The 12,936-nt window shown below is 40.9% G+C and overlaps 1 protein-coding gene across 4 annotated transcripts in view; it reads left to right on the top strand.

Annotated features, from left to right (window-relative positions):
• pdzd2 (PDZ domain containing 2) overlaps window positions 1-12,936 on the top strand; it is a 59,539-nt gene that overhangs the window by 13,975 nt on the left and 32,628 nt on the right. For 3 of the 4 annotated variants that reach the window (XM_061037492.1, XM_061037491.1, XM_061037488.1), the window contains exons 2-4: window positions 6,527-6,750; window positions 9,794-10,272; window positions 12,232-12,688. In XM_061037492.1, coding sequence (XP_060893475.1) covers window positions 6,631-6,750; window positions 9,794-10,272; window positions 12,232-12,688 — 1,056 coding nt within the window. In that variant the 5' untranslated portion in view covers window positions 6,527-6,630. The remainder of the gene's footprint in view (window positions 1-6,526; window positions 6,751-9,793; window positions 10,273-12,231; window positions 12,689-12,936) is intronic. The other variant, XM_061037489.1, reaches the window with a different exon arrangement.

Raw genomic sequence — 12,936 nt, 5'->3', positions numbered from 1 at the left:
ATGCAGATCATGCTAACTACAGTCAGCACCATACGTTTGTCTGCCGTTATTGTTTTTTCAAAGCGACATTAAAAAACCTCTTCTAAAACCACAGACGCCTCTCATCTCATCTGATGGACAAAGGGTAACAAAACATCAATGCTGTAGGGCCTGTTTTTTTGCACTTAGATGAAGAGTCTTCTTACAACTTTGTTGCTCCGGATGGCAAAAACATGATGAAGTAAATAGACATCTCTGTGAAGACATTTTTAGAGTTCATGAAGCTTTTATTCAAACTGCCAACATACTTTAACAACCTCTTTAAGTGTAAAGATTGTGTGCAGCTCCCTCGGCTCAGTGCAGACTGCTCCTTTAAATCAGTACTACAGAGAGATGAATCATTTAATAATTATGTCTTTCATGGCCCGGTGTGAACAACAGTGTAAACATGGTGCTGTAAATCAGTATCATGGCAACGCTGTAGGTCTGTGGTTGTGTTTCAGGCAGTGATCCAGAGATTATGTGCAGAGGGGGAAGGACCATTTAGAGGATTTAGGTCGTTACTGGAAATGTCACGTTAATACTGTTGTTATTTAACTGATGTGTGTCAACAGTTCTTTGCCTGTCACTCTGAAGATTACAGTTTAAAGCCTGAATGAAAAGAACTGTTAACACAGCACAGAAGTCGAGATCAGATTTAAGACTTTTAGTCTCCAAAATGTCATCTCTGTTGGCTCTGGTTGTCTTGTTTTTTCCTGTTTTTACTTTTGTAAGTCAGTTTTCTCCCTGCTAAGGATGTTAAAATGTTCAATTCTTTGATACTTTTCAACACCATGTGTTTTTTAAAATGATACAATCTGGTTATTTTATGATTGAATGCATCAAAAAAAGGCACCAAAGCTTTAAAAAAACCTTTTTTAACTAGAAGCTGCAGTGAGAAAAGGAAAAGAACAGCTGTGGGCCATTCAAACTCTCAGGTCTGCAAATATTGAGATTTTTCAAGTCCTTTTGGCGTCTCATGAAGATGCAGAAGTTACTTTTATGTCTCGTATAACAGGGAGCAGAGGAGATACTGAAACTTCACAAATGTTGTTGTGCAAAGTGTGCTGGAGCTTTCTTGCCATTTTTGCTCATAAAAAACAAGAAAGTAGCTTATTTCAGGTGCTCTGGACTTCTACTTTTGTTGCTGTGGTATTGAAACATCCGTCCGACACACAAAGCTTTTTATAACCCCTCTCACATTTCATTTAAAACAACAAGAGTTCTTCTTCCTAAATCTATCCCTCATCTAACACAAGCACTCTCATGACTCACTTGATCGGACTATTAGTGGGATTAAAGTTTATCTGCACAGCTCTGACTCATGCTGCTCCCTCACACACACAGCTGCTCTCCTATTACATTACATCTTCTATCTGGATCACTGTAAGAGGACGAGTCTGGACATAAAGACGGATGTCAGAGACAAACGGTATTTTAACCGTCTGAATGAGCCGCATAGAGAGCAGCTCTTTGTTTTACTGAATGGCCTCACAGGTTTTTATTCACAAAGCTTTCACGAGGAGAAACAAAAACTGAAACTCAACACGACAGAGTTCATTCACGTGAATTCAGACAAAGGCGAGGGATTTTATCATGTCATTTAGTTTTTGTAAGAAATCAATATAATTTAGAGCTTGAATCGGATCGATATTTAAAGTTTTGCATAGAACGCCTGTTTGATAAAAAGAGGTATCGGCCTGAGCCTGAGGTATAAAATAACTGGCGCTATAAAAAAAATTGCTACATTTTTGTGGAGCTACTATTGTTAAATATAGAATAAAATATGATTTACTACAATTGGAATAATAAATGTAGAAATTAAATATTGTGTATCATTGAGTATGGTGTCTATGCTAAGGATCAAGGATACATGAACCCCTGAGGGGTATTCTGTGTTACAACAGAACTGAACAAACAATCCCACAAACTACAGAAAGAAGAAACAGAGACATATAGGAGACATCAGGCAACACACCACATACATTAAAAAGTTCAATGGCATTAAAAATAAAATCATTAAACAAATATTACATTGAACTATTCAAAAGGCTAACAGCCCAAAATCAACTGGTTCTATGTCTTTTATTCTACATGCTCTAAGAGAGTGTGATGTTGGTCAAAGGTAGCAAAATGGTATATTGCTTCATTGGTAGCTGTTTTGGTTTAGCTGTATTGGTATCCGAGACGTGGCTGAGCGATACTTGAGTCTGGCACTGTGACATTTCAGGCCAATCTAGACGACCATTTTAAGTCGTGCAAATGATTTTAAATTAATGACAGTCAGATTGAGGGTCATTATTTGTGTAGTGTACAGAGAGCCAATCACAGTCGAAGATTTTCTGTTATGTTTGAAGTGTTGGTCATACGATGGCACACACTCGCACCGTGAGAGCACAGCCACGGGACGATTCCTCGTATCCAGGACTTTTTTTTCCTGACTGTGTCCGAACAAACTGACAAACAGCGTCCGAAATCACTGTGTCAATAGCAGGCATTAGTGCTTGATGTGTCTTCCCCCTCCTATCATGGAATAAAAGGCAGAAAATATCTGCAGACCTCCAGCTGACAGAGAACATTTGTTGCGTAACTTGTGTTTATTAGTGATGCTGAGTGTGTGTGTGTGTGTGTGTGTGTGTGTGTGTGTGTGTGTGTGTGTGTGTGTGTGTGTTTGGCAGAGAGAGAGAACATTTGTGCTGGTGTTTCCTGAAACACTGAGATCTCTTGAGAATTGTGAATACTCATCCCTGATTTAACTCATACAGTGTTTTTTCAAATAAATAAAGTTACCATATTTCTGTATATATATATGTATATATATATATATATATAGGCCTACAGTATATATATATATATATATAAATATACAATATATATATATATATGAGTAATAGTGGAGTATGAGTATACAGGTAAAATAAAACCGATAAATACACAAAGTCCAAGAACATCAAAGTGTTCTCTCCACCGACTCCTCCATACACAGTTTGATTTGTATGGTGGTATTAGCTGTGACATTTCTGCAGTATGAGAAAGTGTTTGTGTTTTCTAAAAGAGAAAAACTCCTCTTTAGTTCATTTTGAACTCTGTGTCGTTTCCCGAGCTCTTCTAAATGAAGGTTAAAGGTTCATCTGTAGCCCGTGGTGATGCACAGAGTGAAACAGTCAGCAGTATTTTGTGAACACACCCTCATGAGCAGGACTGACGCTCTCTGGTGTCTCTAACAGGGAGCTGATGAAAACAGCACAGGGATGTTTTATTGTTGGAGGGACAATAAGGAGGCGGACCCTGAACCTCTAGCTCTTTTCACTTTTCTGTGCCTCAGTAGAGGCTTCATGGACGTGTTAATTACAGGATCTACTCAGGATGTGTAACACAATTAATTATGAACAATGACACCATGCGATCATCTGGTGATGTAATGTTTCAGAGTTATTCCTGGAATGAAAAGACTGGAGACACATTCAGTTTAAAAAACCAGACACTTTGGTATCCAAGGCTTAAATATATCTATATCGATTAACCAGGTACCTCTTTTACATGTTTTAGGTCTAAATGACTAGAAAGTACTTTTTGATTTCCTCCAGTTTACATGTTCATCCTGCAACAGTGAAACCGGCTGCAACATAATCCTTGATAGATCAATGTGTGTAAACTAAAAGTTGTTTTTTTCACTGACGGTGGCTGGGCCATATGACCAAAAATCACGATACAAAATGTTCATATCAGTCGATATCGAAAAATGATCACAATAAATGTTAAATCATTATTTCTTTCAAATAATGATTTTTGCTCCTGATTGAAAGTTGAAGTAACCACATGTTTAATTGTGGTTTAATTATTCTTTATTTTCAGAACATGACAAACTGTACTTGAACAGAGGAACATTTCACAATCATAAGCACAGAGCACGGTGATGGAAAATGCTGATATGACAGTTTGCTACTGGCCCGGTGTTTGCCGAGGGTCCATTAACACTTGTTTGGGACGTTCGGTCATTTCTTGCTCACAAATGGGGGATACTGTTTTAAATGGTGGAAAGGTTTGTGGTGTTGCGCGTTTTAGCTGCACTTGTCTTCGGCACAGTTTACAGAGCCAGGATGCTCTCTTTTTTCTTGAACTGTAAATATCCGAAATATCTCCAAACTCCTGAAGCTGAGGGTCTGTTCTTGCTGATTATGTTTTCTCCTGCTTTGAGCCGGTATAGTCTCAGCGTTTTCTTCAGTGTCTCTACCGCTCATTTCAGCTGTGTTTCCATTCCGCTCCAAACGTATGTAAGCATGCCTACACATATCCCCGCAACATGATTGGCTGTTTGTCGTCTTTACCTTCTTCTCTTTGATGTCAGGTGGCTACTAGTGTTTAATGCACATTAGCGCCCCCCCTCCACTTTCTGAGTGTTTGGGTGGTTTAACTACAGGTTGAAATATTTTGAACTTTTATCAAACGTTATATTTATATTGATAAAAAAATGTATTGTTATAATTATCGTTGTGGTTTATCGCCCAGGACTACTGACAGGCTCTGATTGTTACGATCCATACATAGATCAAGAAGAAGATAGCAGCTGTTGCAGTACATCTCTCTCTCCAAACACACCACACTACTTTGACAAAAACAGGAATTTTACCTCACAGCACTCAGGAGTCCTCTGCTGTCCCAATCCTATAGCTTTTTGTCAATGTAAAAATAGTGTGTTGAGAATTAACCATTTAAAAAAAGCCAATGTCATTGAGGACTTGAAGATGCAGGAATTCCCCTTTAAGTTGCTGAACCACAACATCCTCAGTCATGATCTACAAACCATGAAAAATAAACTGAACATCATGTGTGAATTTGGTGGAGTTGCCCTTTAAGAAGAGTTTCAGAGAAGCTCTGATTTATTCACCACATCCTCTCTTTAATCATCCATTATGTGACTTTGCATGTCTTGATTTAACACCCTGACACTCTCCTCCGCCCTCTCCTCCATCACTTCCTCGTGTCCTCCTCTTCCTGATGCAGCCGAGGTTCAGCCCGAGGTTCAGCATGTCGTCGTGCTCGTAGCAGAGCAGGGCTGGCCGCGCTGGCTCTGGGTTTCAGAGTACAGGAATAGTAAGATGGATGAACCACAGAGACCAACAGTTTATTTGAAGCCTGAGCTCTACATAGTCATTACTGTGTGGTCTGATGGAGGCCTGCTTTAAGTCTATATGTGCACACATGTGGCTGCTCTCAGCTCTCTGTCTGTAGTTAAGATGCAGCTGAAGGGTCAACCCAGATTCTTCCTGCACAGCAGAGCTCTGCTTGTTTAGCAGGTTTCAGACCATTAAAAACAAACTACCATCGCTGTCAGCCAGTTACAAAGAAAACTGTATCATTCAGGGAACACCAAAGTGTTCAAGATGAATGATACATATCAACCACACAGGCTCTGGTTTTAAATGATTTCACTAGGGGAGGTTTCGTTTGATCGGGGGTCTCCAGGATTTCTGGGCCCCATGAGAAGATGTCACAATGAGCTCCTCCACCACAGGAGATATTACTATGACCACACCTCCTTCACACAAATGATCCATTAAAAGATTGAAATTGAGGTCATCAACATTGTACTCCTTCAGTACTTTATGAATGGATACAACTTTTTTTTTTATAATCAACACTATTTAAAAGTACTGAGGATAAAAAAATAAATAAATGTGTATATGTAAGAGAAGAATGAGATGATTAAAACTTCCAGGCAAACACCTGCACACTGTCTACATTTCAAAAAATCTTCAGGCACATTTTGGTACTGAAATGTTGTCAACGTTTGGTTCAAATTAAATTGTTTGCAATTTTTGCTAATTAAAATCTTATAATGGGTGTCTAGGACTTCCATTTAGTTTTTTGCCATGGTATCTAAAGAGATATCTCAAGATAACAACGCTGGTTTTTCTGTGATATTTTTTTCTGGGACATATTATGAAAGTCCACTTTTACAGTGTTTTTGAACATATATTTGGGTAGCCTGAGTGTCTACTGACCCACAAAATGTGAAATAAACACATCCAGTCCTTTGTTACTAGTCTTCATAAGTCTTACAACACAGAGAAAAATGCTCCGTTTCCAATTTGCTCTCCTTGTGATGTCACAGTGGGATTGTGGTAAAAAAAAATCCCCTCCCCTCCCCTGATATCTCCACCCATGGACTCCACCCTCAGCCAAGAACAAAACTTTTGCGCAGGTCTGCCATTTTCATTCTCGCTACAGAGGAGGGATGTCTACTGGGAAAACTCAGCGGGGGTCATTGTATTTAAAGAGACACACACACCAGAACAGAGCATTCTGAGAGAGCTGGTTTATACAGGGTCACAAACCTCCTCTGGTGCTTGATTCATGTTATATTTTGACCAAAGCACAGCACAGATGTTTCATTTAGACCACAGGGGGACTGTTTGAAAAGCTGGAAAAGGAGGATAATATGTTCCCTTTAAACCTCCTTTATTTACCTCGATATAACATCAACCTGTTGTTCTGTCTTCATCAGAAAAGTATTCAGGCCTGAGGGCCCGCTCTGCTTCCTGTTCTTCACCTGCTGTTGGAGCATCGGAGCGGACGACTGGGTCGGCTGGTCGGGCGCACGATGCCAGGATGCCCATCACTCAGGACAACGCCCTCAGCATCCTCCCTCTGTTGGAGGACTGGCACAAGACTCAGACTACAAGAGGAAGGAAGGACCAGAACCAGAACCAGGACACTTCCGGAGACAAGGTAACACACCTTTAACCATTCAACTGTTTCATTTAGGTATGTTTAGCAGCATGATGATTCCACCATAACAAAAAGTCTGCTCATTAAAACAAGACACTTCTCCCTCGGTTACAGGACCATATCATGTTAAATAAAGACCTTTCAACAAGTCTTGTAAATTAAGAGATCTCTAATACAAACTATATGTCACAATGAACAGCTCATGACAATGAACCTTTTTTCATTTTGCTCTTATTTACATATTTTTACATGATGCCTGTGAGGTACAAAAAGTTTCTGATTGTCGCCTGTAGATTACATAGTTTATCCTGCAGCAGTGAAACAGGCTGTAATGTCTGTAATATAATCCTTGTTGTACCTGAATATTATCGATTACCCGACATACCGTGTTATTCTGTGCTACACTAATATTCTGTTTGATCTAAACTGTTTATAACACAAAAGTTAAAAGTGGATTTAAAATGCAGGAATTCCCCTTTAGAGGAAGAATGTGCGACTTTTTGATCCAGTAGATGTCGCCCTTGAGCACCAGCATGAAACCAAAACAAATGGCTGTTGGTAACCCCCCCACCCCCCTCGCTATTCTGAAGTCTCTGCTCTCCTCCAGCGACACACCTCCAACCCCTCTACACTCGAAGGAGTTTAGTGCAAGCAGCGGACAAAATGATCACTGGCTGTAGCTGATACTGCCTGTGGCTTGCATTGATGTGTTGTTATTCTTCTAAATTTACGACTTTGATATTTTATATTCACTGTTTTAATCCCATAATGTTACGACTTAAATGTTTTCCGATTACGATTTATAAATTGTAAAAGAGGAAAGTTGTGATATTTCGACTTTCTTCTCGAATAACTTAATCCTGATGAATCTACTTTTTATATTTGGACTCTAAAAATGAGTTAACAATAATTCATGTTCAGTAATCTTCTACTGCAGACTCAAACTGTTTTGAACTTTAGTGGAGTGCAGTTATAAAAGGACTGAATGTATTCCCGTGGTTTGTTCGTTGGAGTATCATGTGAGATGACTGAGGGGGGCGGATGATTGATGGATGATTGCATACTTCCAGTACATCCAGTAGAAAGTGGGACAGTGCTTTCATTGAGGGCTTTCACATCCTGCAGAAATAAGTGCTGCTGGAAGCTCTGTGACCTACTATGAGCCACATCTCAGTCACTATTATGACAGCCAGTTAACCGAGTTAATTCCACTCTGATGGCTGGATTACAGACCATGGTGCGGCTTATACTGCAGCGAGGCAGGGTTAGATAAAGAGGAATGATTTGACATGATAGCTTTCTCACTTCAGCGCCCTCCGGCTCACTGGTCCCTCCACACTGCAGAGAGAGACGCTTTGCTTTGGTGCAAATTTGAATGTCAGTGTTTACTGAACTCTGGGAAAGTGCAGCAAAGACTTTCTGAACGCACTGATTACAACGATTCATCAAACTGAATTGACCCTAGTCCAAAACTTTGCTGTAAAAGATAGTGTGACCAGCCTCCAGGGCTATAACTCTTCATCAGTGAATGTATTTGGTAAATGATTAATGAGGATGTGGTGAATACATCAGAGCTCCTCTGCACTCTTCTTAAAGGGCAAATTATATGATGTTAAATGATACAAAGTTAATAGTGACCTGTAGGAAAACAGATTGTAATGTGTGCTAAAAATGAAAGCAGTCTGATTGTATAGAAGCCTGTGATCAAAATACTCCTACTTCCTAGTTTATTTATTCCCCTCAGTAAAAATGTTCCTAATGAGTATATCATCTCAATCCGTAGTTTGAAGTCTTCTTCAATACAGCACAATGTTCATTTAGTAAATGATGGTCCTATTTAGAGTCTAACAGACCAGACAAGGGAGGACCTAGGGCGGGGGCAGCCTGTGATTGACAAGTAGATACCACTGTTTGTATTCAGTACTCCACCAATCAATGGGTGACGTTACTGTGGCCACACCCACTTTTTTACGTACAGTTTTTGTTAGATAGCAATTAATTGAGAGATAAAGACAAAGTAGAGACATGCACACAATGCATCTACATCTTAATGAAGCCCTGCAGTTATTTTCAAACATTTGAGATGATGAGAGTGACGCCCTGGACCTCATGAAACAACACACTCACTATCATCCACACAAAGCCTCCGCTCTGGAAACACCAACCTCCTCCGTCTCCCCAGGACTAAACTCCACACCATGGGTGACCGGGCCTTCTGCTCCTCTGCTCCCAGTCTGTGGAACGCTCTCCCCGAGCAGCTGAGGGCTCCGCAGTCTGCTGACGCTTTTAAAAGGGCCCTAAAAAAGCCTTCTGCTTGTGCTTTTAGTTTCGTTAGTTGCTTAGTTGATTAAATTTGTTTTTATTTCTATTTTATTTTTCTTCCTGTAGCACTTTGAGATTTTTTTGCAAAAATTTAAAGTGCGTTACAAATGAAATGTATTATTATTATTATCATGACACTGAGGAGTCGTTTATTATTTTTTAGTTTAGTAACTTAATCACTTTTGACATTTCAGCTTTCTTTGGGGGAGTTGTTCCTCCAGCAGCTGTGAGCTGATGTTTCTGTTGGCTGTCATAGTCTTACCCTCAATTTCCAGATGCAACACAATGCTTTTTTTTTTTGGAGCATGGTGCTAGAACCACCACGATTCCCCGCCCCCTTTTCTAACCAAAACACACATTTAGCTTGCTGATAAAAGGTCAAAGGTCCCTCAGGTGGGTTCAGTCCACAGCAGAACAGATTAATGTGTTGGTTTGAAGCTGACAATCACAGTTATGGAAAACTCTGTATTGTTAGTTTTCAATCCATCAATTCAGCCGGGGTTCATGACCTACTCTGCGGCCAATCAGCAGGGAGTGCCCTAAATATTTTGGCTTCACTCTCAAGTGGCTGTTTCTCCGTCCATTTCAATATACAGTCCATGGTACAGACCTGTAATGAGATCTACTTTATTTAAAGCTTTTCATTACATTTCATAAACAAGTTTTACTAACTAACTTTCCATCTTTTCTTCCTCTCCTCCTCCCCCTCCTCTATGTCCAGCAGGTGGATCAGGACTGGTGCAGGAATGGGGAGGGGGACAGCGTGTGCAGCAGCAGCAGTGTGAACAGTTTAAACATGGACGACATGTCTGTGTGTGTGGCTGCCATTCAGAAGCTGGTGGAGTACATAAAGTTTAACTTCATGGAGGGGGAGGTCGCTCTGTCTCCCAGCCCGTCCTCCTGCAGGGAGGGGTTAGACGTGGAGATCCAGGCCGTCTCCATGAGTAAAGAGGAGGAGGACTCTGCAGAGTTCGGCCTCAGCTACGGGAACATCCCCATCTTTGGAGACCCCGACGGGAGGAAAAAGGGGGGCCCGAGGAGGAGGAGGGACCAGGGCCCCATCATGGACGTGGGCTGTATCTGGGTGACGGAGGTGAGGAAGAAGAGCCCGGCCGCACGCTGTGGGGGGATCAAACTGAGAGACGAGCTGCTGTCTCTGAACGGACAGCTGATGGTGGGAGTGGACGTCAGCGGAGCCAGGTGAGACCGATTTTTAAAACAGTGATCCAATCATATGAAGGGGAAAGTTGTTGTTTACTGTAAGAACCACACAATTTCTGTTCAAATCAGGCTTGGTAAAGATGGTCTTAAGAAACCTGATGGTTCATTATTAAAACTTTAACATGTAGTGAATAAACAGCTGATCAACTTGTTTTTTTAAAGGTTTATTATTTTGGGCTTTTTATGGATTTATTTAGAGAGAGGACAGTGAATAGAGTCAGGAATCAGGGAGAGAAATAGTGGGAAATGACAACGAGCCACAGGTCGCTTTCAAACATGGTCCATCTGTTTGGAGGACTACAGCCTTAGTACATGGGCAGCGCACACTAACTACTAGGCTACCTGCACCCTAGAATGACTATATAATAATATAGGTTCTCACACAATAAAAGGTTGTAACTCGTGACCTTTTATCCCAAACAAACAACACTACAATGCCATTTTTCCTTTCTGCATATAGACTTTCATATTTCAGGGATGTGATTCTTTCAGATTTATATGGAATTCAGATTTTTCCGACCTGAAATGTTGACCCGCAAGACTTAAATATCCTTGAAAGTGTTTCTTACACATAGACTACGAGTATATGTGCCAGCCATTTTTGCATCTTTCTTTTTATCCGTGTAAGATCGATTGATAATTTAGCGGACAATCAGAACTCACTCTCTACAGCTCGAGTTTGTGTTGCTCTGCTAGTTATCAGAGAGAGAGAGAGAGAGAGAGAGAGAGATTTAACCATTTATACTTCATCTGGTGTGTGTTCTTTTCTGATTGCATCGGGATGTTCATTGTTTCTGACAGCCCTGTCTGAACATAGTGTGATATAATCTAATGTATCTGTTTGAAGTGTCTTTTTTTTATCCACTATGACAAATGTACAGTATGTCATTAATCAGCCTGTTTGGTTTTGTGCTGCACCACATCCACTTTAGAAATACTTGTGAGTTTTTACAACTTGAATATTTTAATTCAGGCATTCCCGACTTCTCAGAGCTTTTCTCTACGATCCACTGTGACTTCTGTGTGTGTGCTGTGTGCATATGGCCCTGCAGGCTCATGCCCTTTTATGGGCATAAAAGAGGTGTTTTTATGCTAATTATCAAAAACATGTATGAGCTCCCAGATAATGAGGACATGGCATTCATCAATTTCAGAAGACAGGTGAGAACAATTCCACTGTTTAAGAAAGCAGCATGAATCAGACTTTTTCTTAGGAACTTCAATAAAACTAATAAGTAGATATTAGTACCATCTTGGGCTCACAAGCTGCCAAAACTCCTTTGAGGTTGAATGATAATGAAAAGTTTGGTGAAGTGTCTGGAGAAAGTAGTTTGCATTTTGTGTTTCTAAGCCAACAGCAGCTGGTTAAAGAACATTTGCAGCACTCAAGTAAAACATGATACACATGAGGCTTATAAAGGAGTTTGGTGTGGATCGAAACTGAAAACATCCAAATGTGATTTTACTGCCATATCCTGAGCTGGTGCTGCGCATGCTGTAATGAAAAGCAGCTGATCTTCACATTTCAGAAGCCAGAAGTGATTCAACCGTTATTCAAAGGAAAGAATTCAACCTCAATAAAAGTTTTCCCATCGTGAGCTCTAATGAAGCATAAAGGTACATGTCAGGTGTAAACTGACCTCATGTAGTCCCTGTAAACATCACCCGCTCACCTCCTTCATTTTCTCAAACACCCAGAACAGGAGGAGTTTTTGACTAACAAGCTGCTTATGATGGAGGTGATTATCGCAGCAGGATTAAAAGAAGTTAACAAATAGTGTTCAAAACACTTCATTATTGTTTAGGAACAAACAAGACGCTCCATGTTCCCCTGTAGAGATGTAACTTTGGGTGTTTGTTGACTTATGGATGTCAGGACTCTAGTTTTCTTCATGATATTTAAGCCTACATGATTTTTTTATTTTATGTCTTTTACAGTTACCTGACTGACCAGTGCTGGAACGGAGGCTGCATCTACCTGATCATGCTGCGGCGAGTCAAGAGAAAAGCCCCTCCCCCTCCCCGTGAGGTCAACGGCGTCCTCAGCGTGTCTTTGAGTGGAGACGGCTGTGACGAACAGCAGGAGGGCGGAGCCTGCGATCCCTCTGACAGCTCAGGAAACTTCAAACGCACACGCAAGTTTGGAGTCATCTCGCGCTCGTCCTTCACGCGAGACAACAGAGACGGGTCAGACTCCGAGCTGCAGAGCGGCTACACACCTGCAGGAGACGACCCCACACACACGCCCACAGAGGACAACACACACACCTGTCTTCAGGTGAGACCTACGATCCAGCGGATGCACAGCGGAGGCTCGGCCACGCTGCCAACACGGAGCCACAGCCAGCTGTTAGAGAGCAAAATGGATTCAGTCAGCAGCGAACCTTCAAACCAGGTGAGACTCACGGAGAGGTGATGTAAAGCACAGGTACAGGGCGCGTGAGTTTATATACACACCCCTTTATCCCCCAGATCAGTTTGTTTTTTAAAAGAATTCAGGCAAAGAAAAAGTTCAAACGTTAAAGAGAGACATTCTGATCACTAGAGTAGCAAAAATCAGATATACCCTTTGAAAATATTATGTGGATAATGACTTCCTAAAATGAGAGTGAAGGTTTGTTGTTCTCAGCTCTGTGTTAACAA

Source organism: Labrus mixtus, chromosome 5 (assembly GCF_963584025.1).
Source record: "Labrus mixtus chromosome 5, fLabMix1.1, whole genome shotgun sequence".
Taxonomy (NCBI): domain Eukaryota; kingdom Metazoa; phylum Chordata; class Actinopteri; order Labriformes; family Labridae; genus Labrus; species Labrus mixtus.
The sequence above is the reverse complement of the archived record's forward strand: the minus strand, read 5'-3'. Positions and strand labels throughout refer to the sequence as shown.